This window comes from Callospermophilus lateralis, chromosome 2, assembly GCF_048772815.1.
Source record: "Callospermophilus lateralis isolate mCalLat2 chromosome 2, mCalLat2.hap1, whole genome shotgun sequence".
Lineage (NCBI taxonomy): Eukaryota > Metazoa > Chordata > Mammalia > Rodentia > Sciuridae > Callospermophilus > Callospermophilus lateralis.
The window spans coordinates 182,048,917-182,068,728 of NC_135306.1; the positions used below are offsets into that span (position 1 = coordinate 182,048,917).

Genomic DNA, 19,812 nt, shown 5'->3' on the forward strand with positions numbered 1-19,812 from the left:
GGCGGGATCTGGGAGGGCCTCGCTGGTTGGGAGAGGCTTTAGTGTTGCTGCCCGGCCGGGAGGCGTGGCCAACGAGGCTAGAGGCGGGGCTAAGAGGGCTAGTCAGCGAGATCCACTCGCTAGGCGGGCGTCGAGGGGGCGTGACCAGCGGGAGAAGGCGGGGCCTGGGAGGGCCCTGAGGCTGGCGATCAGGCCGTGCTGCGGGCAGCCGCGGGCGGGGGGAAAGCTTGGAAGATGGCGGCCTCCTGGAAGCTGGGCTGTGACCCTCCGCTTCTTCGTTACCTCCTTGGCCTCGGCGGCCGGCGAAGCATGGGGGTGGCCAGGGCCGCTGCCGGGTGGTCTGTCGGCCGTGGAGCTAGCTGGAGATGGTTTCACAGCACTCACTGGCTGCGGGGTAAGTGGCCGAGGCTCGCTCATTTTCTCTGGAGCTGAGCAATGGGCCTGAACGCATTCTTTCTTCAAGACCTCGGTCTGGGTATGAAGGTGCCTTATCCCCTTCTGAGAGGGGTCTGCTGGCTGGGTCTAATGCGTGCCGCAAAGGGATGTCTTGGGAGCTGAGAGAGCTGTACTCCCGCACCTGGGCTGGTATGGCTTCTCTATGACCTTGCTTTGGAATTTGGTCTGTTTGTGAGGCACCGAGAGAGGTTTGCTTTAAACGTCCTTCTCTAGGACCCCTTCCTATTCACATCTCAGATTCCTTTACTGTTGTCAAGAATCTCTGACCGAAAAAAACTGCGTAAGGTTGCTTAGATTTTAAGGCCTCTGCTAGCTGTTCTTATTCATTCTCAGGGCCTGGCCCTTTTAGGAGATTTGAGGTCTTGGCTGCCTGTCTTATAGCCCCACCTGATGATACGTAATTTATAAGATTTAACTTTGGATGATTAGGAGAATGTTTCAAGTAAAACATTCGCTTGAAAAATGAAAATTTAGGACGGGAAACTAAGTGGATTATAGAAAATTGACTAGTAATGATATTGGCACAAAAACATAAGTCTTCCAGTATTTAGCAGGACAGTATGTAAAATGCATGCCAGGCATTATTCTTTCTTAAACCAGGAGTCTGGAATAGGGGTTTGGAGTGAAGTATTGGAAGATAAAAACGTTTTTTTAGTTTGATAGTATTACCTACTAGTCATCATTCTTGGTACTCCACAGAATGAATTTTCATCTAAAAAATTAGGTGGAATTGTCTACCTCGGCTGCCTGAGGTTCGGAAAAAAATAACGACTTACAATAATCAGCAAAATGACCGAGGTTCTTAAAGATTGGGTGATGGAAACAATTTATTTCAATCTCTAATGTTTAGTACAACATTCCTTAGAGCCGTGGTTCTTTTATTGTGTATATTATTCTGTCCCCCATCTCTCAGTTTGTTAAAAGAATTGAGCTTTCCTACAGCTCTCAGAGATTCTGTTTCAGGTGGAATTTGGGACTCTGCATTTTACTAACAACCTTAAGTGAGTTTTAATGCTTTGTTTGGGGGTTAGATGGTCTACAGATTGAGACTTACTTACTGCCTTAGAAAATCATGGAATGTTAAAAGCCACGTGTTGGAAATAATCTAGAAAGGTGCTTACTCTTGCTTATAAAAAATCCTTTTTAAGATCTTTGAATGCTCCAGACTACAAAGAAAAGAAGTTACATGAATGTGCATGCAGTTTTAGACGTTTTCCTTAGAACCAATTTAATTCCTTCTGCTTTCACAATTTCACTTAGGCAGTGTTTATCTGATGTATCTTCACTGTTTTACCTACTCACCACTCTCCCACCCTTACCCCTACCCCCACCCAACAGAGGTGCACCATGAACAACACCAGAGTTGTCTAACATCATCTGTAAGGGAAAGAGTACTACATTCCAAGGCAAACTGAATTAATTTCCTGTTGTTGCTGCTGCCACAGACAAATCATTATCTTATAGTTTGGGAGGTCAGAATGCAAAATGGATCTCAGTAAGCTAACATCAGGCAGAGTCTTTATTCTTTTCTGGAGGCTCTGGGAGAGAATTGTTTCCTTGATTTTTTCAGCTTCTTAAGGCCTCTCAGATTCTTTGACTCATGGCTCTCCTCCATCTTCAAAGTCACCAATGGCTGGTCCATTATTTTTCACATTACATCTCTCTTGCCACTCCCTCCTGCTTTCCTTCTTCCAGGGCCTACCTGGATAAGCCACCATAATCTCTTCATTTTCAAGTCAGTTGATTAGCAACCTTAATTCTGAGGAGGGGAGTTTTATTCTACATTTGAAGTTGTGTTGTTAGATTGGTCTGTTATTTGGAAAATTTGCATACTTTTTTTTTTCCAAACACTGAGCCAAAATATATCTCCTAATATATTAGCATTTACAAGTTTTTGTTTTGCTGTGATGAATACTTGCATAGCAAACATGAATTTGCAATGGTGTTTTTATATATAGGCAGGTTTTTTTAGGGTTTGATTAAAAACAAAACAAAACAAAAAAACCCCTATGATTTATAAAGCTAAACAACTATTTGGATAACTGTAAACTGTATAAATTAAGCAATAATTATTGAACTGTTTCCTCTTTTGCACATCTGAGATTTAAAAATTTGTCATTTGGAAGCATTTTTAGAGTTTTGGTTTCCCTAAAAGATGTTTTTTTGGCGGCATTTTTATGAATTATGACTGCCTTTTATTCACTTTTCACAACAACCTAGTAAATTTGGTATTGTCCTTATTTGATTGGATAAAAATACTAAATTAATTGCATTAAGCTGTACTTCTTTAATGTTAATGAACTAGAGGACATATATACATTTATTTATGTCTAGCAAATCTCCCCTCATTTATTTCATTCTTTTAACTGAAATGTTTATTGAGAAGGATGAATCTATGTTATTCACCACTTCACTAATATTATTTGAGTAAAGGAATGAGCATCTGTTAGGTGCCTGGTACATGGTAGCCTCCTTGGATAAAAGGTGGTCTACTAAACAATACTTTCAGTGTTCTACCACATGGTCCATTTTTTTAATATTTAGCTCCAGATGTACAGTCCCAAGGATTTAGACCTTATCCTTAAGGTATTTATAGTCTACTTGGAGAGAAAAACAATAAAGACATGATTTCAGTAGTGTGCAGTGAGTTCTGAGGGTTAAGTTCAGGATGATAAGGAAGTTGTATATTGTGGAAGAAGGGCACAGTGTGATATTTAAGGAACTGACAGCATATGCAAGTAGTTTTTCAACCTACTCTAGGTAGTGAACTATGAAGAGTTTGTGTTGCTCTCCTGTTAGAGTAGGTAGTGTGATTTGGCATTTAATGTTAATTAAGACTTGTTTTAAGTTGTTGCTGAGGAACAACATTAAATTTTAAATCATGTGACTAGAAAAATACATGAGGTTCAACTTTGATAGTGATTTGCCTAATACATAGTCGAAGGCTTTGCATATTATAGATGTTAAACATAATTTAGGGAAGCTAGAAATATAGGAAGTTTTAAATGATGCTGAATTACAATAGAATTGTAATTCAACAGCCAGTGAGCTGACCCACTTTATTGTAGAAGAAAATTAATTTATTAACATTTTACAACTAGGAGACTTTACATAAAAATCTAGATTGTTGTCTTCTCTTGTAAATTTCAGGTTAGACCTTATAATGGTGATAGTTGCCGGAGACTCAGTAATGATTTTTTTGTTTTGTTTTGTTTTTGTAGAAAATGTCTTCCTACTTTACCATTACCACCCTCCTCTATAACCTCTTAGTCAGCAAGGCTGAATGTCCCTTGATATGTACCATCACCTCTAGTCTTCCTTTTCATGTATCCTGCTATGATTTGAATATGCCCTTCCAGATTTGTTTTGGAAACTTAATCCCCAAATTCATATTTAATGATATAATAGGGGTGGAGCCTTTGGGAAGTAATGAGGATTAGGTGAAGTTGTGAGGGTGGGGTACCCATGATGGCCTTAGTGCCTTTATGAGAAAGATAAATCCAAGCTTATGCATCATATTTATTCTGCCTTGCCATGTGATGCTTGTAATTCAAAGTTTTAATGCTTTATTTGGGCGTTATAAATGAACAGGAAGGCACCAGATACTGGCACTATGCTTTTGGACTCCCAGTCTCCAAACCTTGAGCTAAATAAATCTCTGTTCTTTATAAATTACTAAGTCTCAGGTATTGTGAGATAGTAAGAGAAGTGGACTAAGACATACTCTCATCTTTGTGGAACGCAGAAAATAAAAGGTAATCCAAGAAAAATGGGAGAGAGCAAATGAATGTGTTTTTGAAGAAGGAAAAATTTTATCCAGTTAATATGAAAATAAACATGTCTAAAGAAGAAGAATAAAACCTAAAGGTGCCAGATCCATCTCTCACCTACCTGTTTACTCTAGGCACCTGTTTTTGACAGCACCTTCTATAACAAGGAGACAACATCTTTTCTTTGATAACAAAATTGCTGGTGTGGTATTTCTGCCAGAACATGGATGCTCTTTTAAGACTAATACTGATGAGATTGATAGTCTTTCTCAAATTCTCATTTAACTGTGGAAACAAAAACAGAACAGCTGAAGTGAAAGTGGGATTTATTGAAGGGATACAACACCACAAATATGAAATGATGCAGGTCACATGGGGGGAACCATTACAGTTCCATCTATGTCTTCTAGGGCTCCTACTGTTTGTTTCTCTTGGGTACTTTGCTTTTCTCTGCAGTCTTGCCAGTCTACTTATTCAGTTTTCTTCCTTCATGATGTCATCTTGCCTTGCCTTAATGCTGAGTCAGTCCTTTTTTTTTTTCCATGCTCTTTCAGTTTTGTGATCTGATTCCAAATTTTTTTGAAAAAAGAGGCTGATCAACCTAGTATAGGTTTGTTGTGGCATGGAACACTCAAGAGCTTTCTTTCAAAGGCTGAAGTTTGGACACTATCTTAAGAAGGAAGTATGAGTTGTGAATCAGTGACTGGCATCTCTGCTATTACAGTCTGATGAAATAAGACCACCATGTAGTAGTTGTTTATTTTAGGCTGAGTAACTACCAAGTAAAATCATCCAAACAAAGTAGTTATAGGCCACTCAGTGGTTGCGATATATGGGCTTCCAAGGAAAGTAGGCAAAGAGTAAAGGAGGTTAAATGAGTAGAAGTAGCAACATGGGAAACTAAGATCTGGATTCTTAAGTATACTTTCTACGTGTTTGCTTTAGAACATCTCATTGTTTGTGAAAGTGGGGCATTAGTAGTAGCTGTCACATATTGAATACTCACTATTTGTCAGGCTTTATTTATTTACATTACTTGTAATCATAAGAACACTAAAAGGGTTAATCAAATTGTAGTGGTATGTAGAGATTCAAAGAGGTTTTAATAATTTGACTAAAAATATAGTGTAAATGGATGGTTACTTTGGAATTGTGTGCTTGATGATGCCTAGTAAAAGTGAATAGAGTCTTTCTTCTTAGATCCCTCTTACAAAACTAGGAAGTATCTTTATGTGGTAAGGCAACAGAATTCCCTTATTGTATAGACTAGAATTAGATCATGTTCTCTTTCCTAAGCCAGTTGCTAACTTGACTTTACTGATGGGATAAATGGATTGGCTTTGGTTAATGTAGGAGTTGGGTGATGGAGTCACTAACCTTGAGCACTTGGTCACAAGAAAAACAGATAGCTGAGTAAAAGTGGGCCTCTGGCAGCAAGAAAGAAGTTGGAGGGAGTGGGTTTTAGAATAATAAATAGTGTGTTTTGAGAACTTACTTTGTACCATGCACCCCTGTAAGCACTTTACATGAATTAACTCATTTTCTGTTCACAGCTAATGCTGTGCTCTGGGGGTATAGTTCCAGCTTCAACTACATCTGCTGGACACCAAAGCCTGTTACCTAAAACACAGTCAGCCCTAATATCAAATGACTTGTTATAGATCCCAGCAGAACAGCGTCAGCATGCTGGAGTTTTATTGACTATATATATTTTACAAGTGAACATTTCTGCTTTTTTGTTTTATGAAGTGAGATGTATTTTTAATAATAACCACAATAATGGTTGTCATGCTACTCTTGTTTTAACACAATTTAAAGTACTAAAATTCTAGGCTGTGTAAGATAGCAGGACTATTAAAGAGAAAAAAAATATGTAACTTCTTACTGTCTTAGTTTCTAAGATGGTATACTCTTAATGTGCCTTTTTATTGTTATCATGAGCTTTCTTTGCTTTTTATAATGTGTCAATGCCCCCAATTATCACATTTGCATAGATCTTTCCTAGATTAAGTGGTGTGATACTTTCTTTTTGCCTTTGTTCTAGAATTGCAAAATAAACAGGAGTTCATGTGTAATTTTAATATGGTTTAGAACCAAGAAGACCTGTTCTGCAAACTGAAACCTCTTCATTCAGAGGAAATAGATACTAGCAATATACTGCAAATAATTCCAGTCAGTCCCCTTTTAAATGTGCCAGTGAATACAACATGAAAATGTACAAATATATATGTGTGTGTGTGTGTGTGTGTGTGTGTGTGTGTATATATACACATATATATGTGTATATATATATAATCTCAACAGTCTCTAACAAATTATGTGTATGGTCATTTTTTTTCTCTTTTTTTTGTAGGCAGTATATTTACTATAGGTAGTGATCTACTTGGTACATTTCTTTAACTGTATAAAGACCTTTCTTTATTATATGAAATATTTCTAGGGAAGAATTGGGATTGACAAATGTATCATTCAGGACAGTTTGCTAGCACTGGTTTTTAGAGAGGCACAAATCTACTTGAAAACCGATTTCAAAAACTTATACCACTTCCTCAGAAAAATGCTTACATGCAAATTTTTATGATTCCAAGGGACTCATATCCCATATAAATTAGCCATAATATACTACCTCATTTCCAGCCTATATCCATAAACATTCTGGCATTAGTTGTGCTACTTTACAAGAATATTTAATGTATTTAAGAACAAGGAAGTTGTGTTTTAATATAGAGGTTTCAACGTAAGTAGTGGATACATGTATACATGTGACTACAACAAAACCAGCAATATGGAACTCTTTCTTCAGATCTGGATGTGGGTTAATTTTACTTGTGCATTTAGGCTTTATCAGACCATTCACCTTTCCCAAAACATCTGTGCTGCTTTGTCCTTTCTTATGCTTGCACTGTACTTTTAAATGGACTGACCCTCCTTATGGTTTGACATCTTTCTCATTTAGCTGCCACCCTCCCAATTCTTTCCATGAAATCTAGGGAATCTAGGCAGGAAAAAGTCTCAAAATATTAATTTGTGGAGAATTTAATAAGTGACCAGTTTTGTGAATGCAGGCTGTAAAAGACAGTGCTTATACTATGGAGCTATTTGGAAGAAGGTACTATCACCACTACCAGGAGACTTCAAGGGACATGGGAAGGGGGCAGTCACCAGAACTGGAAAGGAGTGAGCCTGCTAGGAGGCCCTCCACAGGGAGGCAAGCTATGTGCCTTGCAATGGAGGTTGCAGCCATCTCCAGTGACCCCACAGGAGAAAGGGAGCCAGGGAAGAAGTGTTCTGACCAGACTCCTCTCTCCCTTCCTTCTGCCTGCCATGCCCATTGGCAACACAAGTTGAAAGCAGAATGCTAGGAAGCCAGGAGTTAGAGTAGTGAGGGGAAGGGCAAATGGAAGCCACCCACCCCCAGCTGACTCATTCCCATCAGTCGTGATACTTTATTTCTACCTCAGTTTGAGCACTTAAACTGTCAAGCACTGTAGTGTGGGTGTGTGGGTGGGTGAGTGTGTGGAGGTAGTTCTCATGCTAAGAGAAGGGAAGAGATCAAGTATGATTTCTACATTTGGAAAAATCAAGTCATTTCTCTGGATTGTGCCTGTAGGCTAGTGACTTGCACGATATATTTTATTATTTTATTTTATTTTGTTTTTTTGTGGTGCTGGAGACTGATGTGTGCCAGTTTGGTACTCTACCTCAGAATCTTTTAGACTGACTTTTAATGATTTTTGTTTTGTTTTTCATTTATATAGTTGAATAAGAAGTAAGTTTGTAGTTTACAACGCTTCTTGGGCAATTTTTATAGGAAGAAATATTTTTCATTTGGAGCCATGACATCTAATTTTGCATTTTGTTCTTTTCATTTGTGCTCCTAAAAAGAGTCATTTTTTACTCCTTACTTTCATATTCCACATCCGGTCTATCATTAATTCCATTGGTTTTACCTTTTAAATGTAATCTGAACATTCCCAACTCTACTGCTCCTATCAGCCATTGATCCATGCAGTCACCATCACCAATCTAGATTGCAAGCAGCGGTCCAGTATGTGTCCTCACTACCATTTTTGCCCCAGTATAGTCTACCACAAAGACGCACAATACAATGCCTGACAGTCTAAGTGCTCAAACTGAGGAAACAAAGTGTCGTGACTGATGGGGATGATTCAGGTAGGGATGGATGTCTTCATTTGCCCTTCCCCACACTACCTTGTGGCCTATATCACCTGGCTTTCTTTCACTTGGCTTTCACTTGGGTTCTGTTAGTGGGCAGCACAGGAAGGAGAATGAAGGGAGACAGGAATTTGGTCAGGACTTTCTTCCCAGACTCTTTCCCTCCTGTGGGGTCACCTGGGGCTGGCTGCATACTTCACTGAAGGGCACACAGATTCTTCCCCAGGGAGGTCTTCCCCACAAGCACAACTTTCACAGTGCTGCTATTAAATTGGAAGTCAGATCTTGTCAGTTTTCTGCTGAATACTTTCCAAGAGCTTCCCATTTTCCTCAGAAGAAAATTGGAATTCCTTATCATGATTTACAAGGCCAGGGAAGTGAATGCCCCCCCCCACCCCAAATCTTACCTTTTCCCTTGCCCCTCCTCACTCACTTCCACTCCGGCGACTGACTGACTTGCTTGGGATGTTTTGGACATGGCAAGCACTTTCTCCTCATTCTTTGTGCTTGCTATTATCCACGTTCAGAGGATTTTTCATTAGATATATGCATGGCTTCCTCCATCCAGCTCAGTTTACCCTTAAGGTTTGGATCTAAAAATATCCCCTAAAGATTTTGTGTATTAGGCAACGTGGTAATGTTCACAGGTGAAGAGATTGAATTATCAGAACTGTAAGTAGATGAATTCATTTGATTGTAATAATTGAAATGGACTACGAGGTGGTAACTGGAAGAAGTAGGTCACTGGGCATGTGGCCTTGGACTCTATCTTTTCCCTGGCTCCTTGCTTGCTCGCTCACTCTCTTCTTCCTGGCTGCCGTGAACTGAGCAACTTTCCTCTCCTATATACCCTTCTGCCATAATGGGCTGAACCTCTGAAAACTGTGAGCCCAAAATAACTTCTCCTCTAAGTTGATCTTTTTAGGTATTTTGGTCCTAGTGATGAGAAGCTAACACACCCTTTTGAAGAGAACTTCTGTGATCAACTAACAAAATAGTTCCTCCCCTGTCGTGTTGTCTCCATACCATTATTTAGTTTTTTAGTTTATATCACTATTTAGAAGTTTTATTTCTTCTCCCTCTATTTCAGAATGAAAGCTTCATGAAAATAGGGATTTTTATCTGTTTCTATTCACTTTGATGTATTTAACACTAGAAGAATACCTAATTAGGGCTGGGGATGTGGAGCACTTGCCTGGCATGCCTTCGGCCCGGGTTCAATCCTCAGCACCACATACAAAACAAAGATGTTGTGTCTGCCGAAAACTAAATAATAAATATTTAAAAAAAAAAGAATACCTAATTAGCTTCTGGCTAATTAGAAATATTTGCTAAATAAATAAATGAACAAATGAAAAAGCAGGTCTCATCATTAGCCTTTCTACTCCTCTCTACTCCTGTGTCATAAAATAATCTTCCAGAAATGTATATCAGAGGATGCTACTTTCTGGCTTTAACTCATTAGTCCCAAGTTTTCAATTCTGAGAATAGATCAACAAAATTGTTACAGGTACTTTAAAATAAGTTGTAAATTATAATCTAGAACTTATATATCCTTTATTATTGTTAAGAATGAAAATACAGGTTATCCTATAAATAGGACCCTCAGACAGTGTATCTTTTTACGTATATATAAGCCATTCTGTAAATGGGACACCGACTGAGCAAATAGGGTGTCCTTTCATACATTACACCATATACAAATAAGTGACTTGCATGATCCATTCAATCGTTATTTTTGGTGGAAAGGATCAAACCACTTCAGACATTGTTATATTACATTTTTGACAATATGTTGTCGATTTCACATGATGGGACTTGTTTAGACATCACTGTTTTTGCCATTTGAAAATAATATGGCTTTTCACATCAAATCTGATAGTTTGGACTGTATATGTACTAATATGCTCTCTTCCTCAGTTTCTCCTTGCATCATTTTAGCTATGCTGAGCAGGTGTCTGTTTTGAAATCCAGCAAATGATCTTGTCTTCACAAATTTTGTGAGTAATTCCTATGTATATGGTAAACATCAATTATTCAGATGAACAAAAGCCAATATCATTTTTTATTTAATATTATTTTCTAACAAATGTAGTATTAGGAAACCAACCAATTGTGTTCATCCACACAACCACTGACATTATTATAGCTACCTAATGCTTTTGGTTTAGACATAAATGTGTATGTAGATATATATATATATATATATATATATATATATATATATATATATACACACATATATATACACATACGTGTATATATATATTTTCTATTTATTTAATCATCAAATGATTCTCTTGTTTTTACATCAGATCTTGTGAGTTTCATAAGATACCTGTTTAGTTTCTTTTCCCTCTTGGTGCTTGTACCTTGGAATCCAAAATTTCACGTGTATCAACAAGTCATTACCAGTGAAGAGATTGTTGAATAAACAGAGTTTGTTTATTCTCTGTCACTTCATCCATTAGTAGAAATACCTTACTCCCCCCCCAAAAAAAAAAATCCTTCTTGAGCACCTCTTTTCGACAATATGTATCAGTTATTGCAAAATCTTGACATTTCACACAGTGCATAGAATTTATAACCAAATCTTGTTGATTTTCCTCTTATAAAAAATGTCACAACAATAAGTGCAATGACTATTTAGGAAAAGTATGAAAAAAAAAGTCACAACTTGTCCACAAATAGTGACAACTAGCAACATAGAGTTTGTCAGGCAGCAGTACAGTACACTGCACTGCAATGATTGTGCAGCATACACTATTCCATTGTCCTGTGTGGGGACAGCTCTTTTCCGCCACAGGTAATTTGAATTACAGTGTATTCTCTTAACATGACTTCCTAGTTGTAGAAAATTGTTTATGCATTTTATATTACATGTCAGTCATACATGTACTATTTTGTTCAGTTGAACATATAGTAGAAATAACTTTCACAGCAAAGTTTGCCATTTTCACAATAATCTTTTTTTTGGTTTAAACTAAATTTATTTATTCACAGTTCTGGAGGTTTTAAGTCCAAGACCAAAGTTCTGGCTGATTTTATTTCCAGTGAAGGCTATCCTCCTGGCTTAGAGATGGCCATCTTCTGTATCCTTACGTGACTTTTCCTCAGTGCTTGTATGCGAAGGGGAGAAGGGGAGAAACACTGTGTGCTCGTGAGCATAAAATGAGTGGCCTACTGTCTACTTTGACAAGGACGTTAATCCTATTGCATCAGGCCTCATGTGATCTCATTTAAAATCAATTCCTTAGAAAACCCATCTTTAAATACAGTCACACTGGGCAATAAGGCCTCAACATAGGAATTTGAGGAGGACACAGTCTATATCACACATTGCTTTTTCAGTTATCTTACAGCTTTAATCATAGGTAACTGATAAAATGCAATATAATGCTGCAGTCTGGCTGGGCGCAATTCAGGAGCCACTTGTCAAAAGAAACTAACTTTATTTTTAGAACCACACACGTCAAACAAAACAGCTCCTCAGGAAAAAACCCTCAGAGCCCAACTGCTACCACCGGCTTCCCACAAGCCTCTCTCACACCCACCAGCCTCTCCACCTCCCACAATCCTCCTGCTCTTGAGGCCGATTGGCTGGGTCGCATGGGCGGAGCCAAAAAAGTCCCCCAATGAGCAGCTCCATGGTCTCAAAGGGCAGGGAAACAGCCCAATGAGCATCACCGCAGAGGAGCCAATCAGCTAGATGTTGCTGGGGCTGCTGTGAGCCAATCATCAGCCGGCAGTCTGGAAGTTTGCTGGCAGCTGGAAGTTTGCTGGGGCCCCTTCGGCTGTGGCTCTCAACATCTCCCCCTCTCTGTTTAAACAACAAGCATGTGGCTTAGGGACCATGCCTGCCTTAGGTTGTCCAATAGTACATATGGTCCTTACCCATTATCGGATGAGCTGACCTCAAGGAGTCAGCCTCCTGTCTTAGGTTGGTACCATTGTAATTGGATCTTACCCGTCACTGACTACCGGTCCAGTATACAGCCACACCTGTGTAGAGGTCTTTGTACCAGCAGGGGGGTGAGGTTCTTTGCTTCACCTCTGTTGGCCCCCAAATTTTAGCTGAACGATCATGCGAAGCAGAAGGGAGGAAGATACACCAAGCCAATTGACGGCTCCTTTTGGAAAAATTGTATCACCGATGACATCATCAGCAAAAATACCCCAACACTACCACAAGTCGCTGCACTAACAGATAGTTCACAATGCATACAGGTGAGTTCACAATGCATACAAGTGATACATGGTCCAGGCAAGTTCTGTAAGCAGTTCAGTGATGGCTATTGCAGAAGCTGTAGATTGGTTTTATCTTTGTCTTCATGCACTGGGATGAAGATAGGAATTCTGGCAATAATGGCTAAAGAAAAAATTATGTAACATTTCAGAAGGCACTAAAAGAAAACAATTTTCTTAATAATTTACATTATCTTTAAGAGAATTATTAAATATAATGAAAAGGAAAGGTGAAAGTAAACAAACAGATATGTTAACCTCCTTTTTTGTTCACATATTAAAACAATCCTCAATAGTTGTTTACCCAATTTAAACCATTTAAATCACGTGAATAAAAAAAAATATTTGGATCCATTTTTTCATGAGCGTTCATCATATATGATATATACACATACGTACATTCAAACATATAACACAAAACACAAGTGTGCACACATAATATAATACATACAACACATAACATAATAGTAAAGGCCTTATAACTTTTTACAGGTGAAATCTCCATTGCAATGTTTAAAAACTCTATAGTCAAAAAAATAGAACTGATCAGCAAAACATTACCAGACTGCCGGCTGATGATTGACTCACAGTGGCTCCAGCAACATCTAGCTGATTGGTTCCTCTGCGATGATGCTCATTGGAGATGCTCATTGAGCTGTTTCCCCGCCCTTTCAGACTGCCAGCTGATGATATAATTTTTTCATAAGACATGTATATTACTTTCTTGTTGAAGCTGTAATAAAGCACTACAAATTGAGTGATTGAAAACAACATAGGTTTAATATCTTGGTGGTAGTGGAGGCCAGAAGACCTAAAATTAAGACCCTGGCAGGGAAATATTCCTTTTAGAGGTGCTGTGGGAGAGAATCTATTCCCTTGCCATTTCTAGCTTCCAGAGGACAACTGCATTGCTTGAATCTTGGCTCTTCTCTCCGTCTTCAAAGAACACTACTCCAACTTTTTCAGAATACATTTTAAAAATATTTTCAAACACTAATTATTCACCTAGTCTCATAAAAGACATTTGAAAGCAGAATAGTTGTTTTGGAGTTACCATAAATGTCATATTTTGTTGCTCAGTTTAAGATTTTATAGGTGTTCCATTTATGAGATGATGGGGCAAAATGTGTTAGACCTTAATATGTGCACCCTACATGCCTTTTTAGTCTCATGTCAAATGACCTGCATGAGTGAAAACAGGCAGCACATCTGGGTATCTTTATTTTTTACTTAAAATCTGAAAGTTTGTTAATTTAGTTCCTCTGCAGGATTTATAATTGTGACCATCTCAGAACAATGTGCAGGGTTTAATGGGTTTTAGTTTTATGAATGTGTGTGTGTGTGTGTGTGTGTGTGTGTGGGTGTATACATACATACTTATATATACATATTTTTGTATATATGTATTTTTTGTAGTTTATAATTTGGGAATATTAACCATATATATGGAATTGCAAATAAGTCCAGTTTTCGTTGTTTACTTGCTCAAAATTTTTTTTCCTGGCTTCTCATTTTTATTTAAATAATACCAAAAATAATTAGGTTAATAGAATACCTTAAGGTCATATATGCTAGAAGGTACTATAGATGACTGTAAAGTAGTCCCAACATTCTTGTCTTCCTTACATGGCCCACCCTTTATTTATATTATATTGTATTCCTCAGCAAAGCTAAGTAACAATTGCCACCTATTTCTTTGCATAGAAATGCTTCTAATACCTGGAATGTCTGCTCTTCTTCTTCCCTTGTTCTGTTTGCCTAGCACAGATTTTTTAAAAGTTAATTTTATATCATGGTAAAAAATATAAATTACATCATTTTAACCATTTTTAAGTATACCATTTCCCTGGTGTTTATATCATTGTGCAGCCATCACAGAACTCTTTCATCGTTTTATACTAAAACTCTGCCCATTAAACCATAATCTCCAGTTCCCTTCTTCAGTACATGGCAGCACCTATTCTGTCTCTGAGTTTGCTTAATTCTACGTACCTTGTAGAAATATTGAATGTGGGGTCATACAATATTTGAACTTTCACGTCTGACATTTTATAATGGCAGGTATTTCATTTTCATTTTTATGGGTCAGTCATATTGCCAACATTTTTATCCTGGTGTACATCAGAGTTGTTTCAATCTTTTGGCTTTTGTGAATAACACTGTTATGAACAAGGGTATGCAAGTATCTGTTCCAGTCCATGATTTCAATTTGGGCGGGTATATACCTAGAAGTACAATTGCGGCATCACATAATAATCCTTTGTATAATTTTTTTGAGAAATTGCTCTATTATTTTCCACAGTGAGTACACCATTTTACATTTATACCAACAGTGCATAGGGTTCTAATTTCTTCATGTCCTCACAAACATTCTTTCTCTGTTTTTGTTTTGTTTTGTTTTGTTACTGTACCCATCCTAATAATTAATAAGTAGAACTAGTCCAGGTTTTGTTTGTTTCTTGATAAGCTAGAATCTCAGCTCTTAATTCTTCTATGGTCTCATGGCACTTTTATTTATACTGTCAAGTACTTATGTATTTATCTTCCCATCTAAATTATAATCCTTTTGAAACTGATTATGTCTAGGTCTAGGCTAAGATAATAGACGTGTTGTAGACATTTGTCGAATGATTACTTTGGCTTTGAGCTCTGGTTGTGGATAGTATAACTGAATCTAAAGTCGAATATTTGCTAGTGATTCTAATGATAGTTTGCTTTTCAAATATGAAATGCAGTTAGAATAGAAATTAAGAGTGAGTGAACATCAGCCATAAGGACAAGGCTGGGTACAGGAGAAAATAAAAAGGCAGTTTCAAGTTTAGGTTGGGAAAGTTAAATGTTTATTAAATATTTTATTAGCACAGTAATACATGCATAGAATTTAAGTAGTGAACTAATTCTAAAAGGTTTATAACCATATGATTAGTCTCTGCCTCAATTTCTTCTGGCATTTGCTCACGTCTGTGTTTCAGACATTATCTGTGGGTGACATTTGGTCAGTGCTATCCTGTTTTCCCTTCTCCATGTAGTTATTTTGTAATTCTTGGCTAAATTTATATTTATTATCAATACTAAACAAATATTGTGCACTCCTGAGGATTGTCTGATATTGTCCCATATTTTGCTTGTTACTTTTGGTTTGTCTTTATCTGTGGTAATTATTGCCTTTTAAAGTTGTTTGGTTTTCTGTGTAACTATCTTATACCACCTAATAGTATCTACAGAGAATTTTCTGTTATGTTAGTCATATCAGCTCATTTTTTAGTTAATTTTGTAGTTTTTATTTGTCTGCGGCTATATAGATTAAAAAACCTCTGTACGAAGGTCTTCTTGTTAGTCTTCCAGAGAGAACAACCTCCAGTCTTGTATTGAATGAGGGTGGAGTTGTTACCTAAGTACTGGACCAAGGTACCCAGACACTAACTGCTTCTCAGTGTTCACCCATCCTCTCTGGCATAGGATTCAGCTTTCTAGGATCCCTTTAGTTAGTTACTACTTAGTTGTTTACTTTTTTATTTTCAAAGTTCTGTGCCATTGTTCCCACTTCATGTCCTTGATGGTTTCTGTTTAAAAATAACAAAAACTAAAAAAACACTTTTATATTTAGTTAAGAGGAAGTGAAATTGGATAAACTTTGTATAGAAGAAACAAATATAAATAACTATAATAATACCAATTAGCTAGAGGTAACTACTGCTGTCATTTTGGAGTATGTCCTTTTAATCTTTGTGTATGTGCAAGCTGGCCAGATAGAAATTGGATTATGCCTTATATTCTGTTGGTAGGTTACCTTTATCTGTTTGTTCGCATGCTAGTCAAGACCTCTAAATGCTATTTTCACACAAACTGTTGTACATTAATTTCTGTTGTGTGCCATAGATATTTTGTCTATTTTTAGACCACTACCCACATCAAAATAACTTTGAACACAGAAAACTTACAAAACTTAAGTGAAAAGCACTTTGATAATAACTTTGAACACAGAAAACTTATAAAACTTAAGTGATAAGCACTCATTTAAAAAAATGCCACAGCTATCTTTATTCAAAGATACACTTTTAATATTCTGTGCCCTGGTGCTGATTTTTAAATTGCCTGCTCTTCATTCTGCTTTATTTCATTCAGCCTGCAGATGGCAGAATTGTTTTATTTAAACAGCAATTTTAAAGGTTCAATTTATTCAGTAAGTTCTTGCATTGGAATGAAAAGTAATTAAATGAGTGATCTCTCTGCCTATTAAAGAAGAAGCAAATTAATGTTAGGGACAGGGAACCACACTAAGAAACTACTGGGTAATTTACTTCTTCATTTGGTCTTATCTATTTCACAGTTTTTGTGTGCTTAGGTTATAGCCCCATAAATGGACCAGAGCATGACTCTAAAATGTACCATATGTAAACTGCTGAGTTTCCTTAATTACTTTAGTCAAAGTAATGGAGCTTAGATCTGCTTCCCATTAACCACAAAGCAATTTGTTCTGTGTTTATATTTTAAGAGTTTGCATATATTCTTTTTTAATCCAGATGCCTTTTACAATTCTTGTATATCATTGGCTTAAGATATTTAGTATAATTGATTTTGTTGGAATATGAGTTTTATTTTTAGTACAAAAGAACTACTAATAAGTTAGAATTAGGTCAGTGTACAATATTTGAAATCAATGTTAGAAATATGCTGTAGAAAAATTGGAAGAAGAAATTCAAAGAAACAAAAATTGCTTAGAGAAGCTTCTATAAAATTCAGTGATTGATAGATTGATCATGTGGTTGACATGGCAGGGAAAGCAGCAGTAAACTAAGCTGTTTAATTTATTGTGTCATTCTGTTGAGGCAAAAAACATTAAGAGATAAAGATAGTTATGATGATTTGTGAGATATTTGCTTTTAAAATCAGTATATGTGAATTTAAATTGCTGGAAATATACATTACCAGAGTCATCTTATGAATTTTTAATGTTTTATAAGTGTTACAGAATGGCAGACTTTATAAGAAAATTAGGCATCATTTGATAGTTTTGTAGAAAAGAACAGAACAATAAATTACTACAAATGGATTAGATTCTAATTTTCAAGCATTTTTAAGTTCTATTAAAAAAAAAAAAAAACCCTATATAACCAGTTTAGAAAGATCACATTTCCTTTTTTCTTACCTGTAGTTGTGCCAGTTGGTATTAGTAGGAAATATAATGGGTGCACATTTCAATTCTTCTGTAATTTAACAGAATAATGGTGGAATGTACTGCTTACTGAAATGAAGAGGGGGCTATCATTAATTTCTAATGAAAATTAAATAATGTATGTGTAGGGTATTTCTATTCCATGGGAGTCTAGAAAAGCCTCCACTATCTTAAGACAGTTGACAGCAACCTAAAGGGTAGATATTAATTATGTGCAACCTTGACACTGAAAGCTGATATTATGTAATTACTTTCCCATCAGAAAAATACATTTAGAAAATATATGTAATATTTCAGTCCAAAGAAGGAACTAGAATGAAATATGGACTCTTACTAATAAATTAATGCTTTTATTTTGAAATGTTTTTCTACCATTAAAGTCATAGGATTGATCAGTTAGAGTAGTCAGAGAATATATTACACTTTTTATTCCATAATAAGCCAGTATAATCAATCAAGAGATGGTACTGAATAATGGAGATGTCAAAATCTTTCTTCCATTTATGTCACCTTCATTGCAGAATAAGGATAGTGATCTATTACAGAATTTTTATATTTTATTATCATTATTCAGAGAAGCAATTTCATTTCATCCATGAAGGGTGACTGAAAAATGATTTTTTTTTTAAATTTTAAAACATGAAAGTGTTTGAGGTGCTTGATGTTGTGCTTTGGAAAAAAGTACTTAATGCAGACATTTCATAAAATAGTCCTTAATGTCAGGAATAATGCAAATATGAAGGTCTCTAGGTGAGAAATTATCATAGGAGAGAGAATCATAAAATAAATTTGAATTTTATCATGGCAACTGAACCAAAGTATAAAAATATTGAAGAGAGACTTTGTTTTGAGAGAATTGATTTAGTATTTGTCATAAATTGGAATCTGAATGTAGAATTATTGAGGTCCATTTATTTTGTGCCTCGAAGTGGAACTTTATTTGATGGATTCATATATATATATATGAAATATTCAGTCTCATAATGCCAGGCTTAAACTTGTTGATAGAGTCAGCACATTGGGATTCTTTTTTTTTAAGTTGTGCTTCTTACCATGATGCTGTTTAGAAGTTAAGGGGTTTTGCCCTTTTTTTTTTTTTTTTTTTTTTGAGTACCGAGGATTGAACTCAGGGGCGATGGACCACTGAGCCACATCCCCAGTCTTGTTTTGTATTTTATTTAGAGACAGGGTCTCACTAAATGGCTAAAAGAACCTTGCCATTGCTGAGGCTGGCTTTGAACTCATGATCCTCCTCCTCAGCCACTGGGATTACAGGCATGATTAAAGCCACCTATCTGGCTTTTTATTTTTTTTTTTTTAAACAAAAAGCACATTTGTCATTACCAGCTTAAAAAAACAAATGCTGAAGGTTGAGTTGGCTCTACATTTTTTAGGCAAATGTTTTTTTCATCAAGCCATGTTAAAAAAAGAAAAAAGAAAAGGCAGCAGACAAAATAATCTAGGAGATTAGAAAGTTCAGTTTATTATTTCCAAATATGTTTAATGTATTAAGCTTTAGCACTTTAAAATTCTTTCATTTTCAAGTGTAGGATTGTTGTGATTTGGATTTGATCTGTGTGAGTGTTTTTCCCAAGTGTACTTCCCTGATTGTAGTTCATTCAAGAATTTAGCATTACACTGTTTTATAGATTCCATGCATTAAGGTTGGGCATAGTACTTTGCATTGTTTTCTACCTGTGTAATGTCTGAATGTGCCTGTTTATGGACTTATTTTACTAGAAAAAGTGCAAAAATTTAGAAAGCTATACTCTGTAATTTGTCTTTCAATTAGAGGTAGCTTGGGAATTAAATTCAACTTGCAACAATAATTATTGAGAGTCATAAGTGACAGGAGTTTGATGGTCAGTATTCCGCAGTCCTTTCCAAAATAACTGTATGTGTGCTGGGGATTAAACCTAAGAATGCATTACAGCTGAGCTACATCACCAGCCCTATAAATAATCAGCAATCAACTGATGATCAGTATTT

At 36.4% G+C, this 19,812-nt stretch overlaps 1 protein-coding gene across 1 annotated transcript in view; it reads left to right on the forward strand.

The window, feature by feature from the left end:
* The first annotated feature begins 172 nt into the window (after nt 1-172).
* Nucleotides 173-19,812, forward strand: part of Pdhx (pyruvate dehydrogenase complex component X) — a 69,744-nt gene continuing 50,104 nt past the window's right edge. The window contains exon 1 of the mRNA XM_076847042.2: nt 173-394. Coding sequence (XP_076703157.1) covers nt 235-394 — 160 coding nt within the window. The 5' untranslated portion in view covers nt 173-234. The remainder of the gene's footprint in view (nt 395-19,812) is intronic.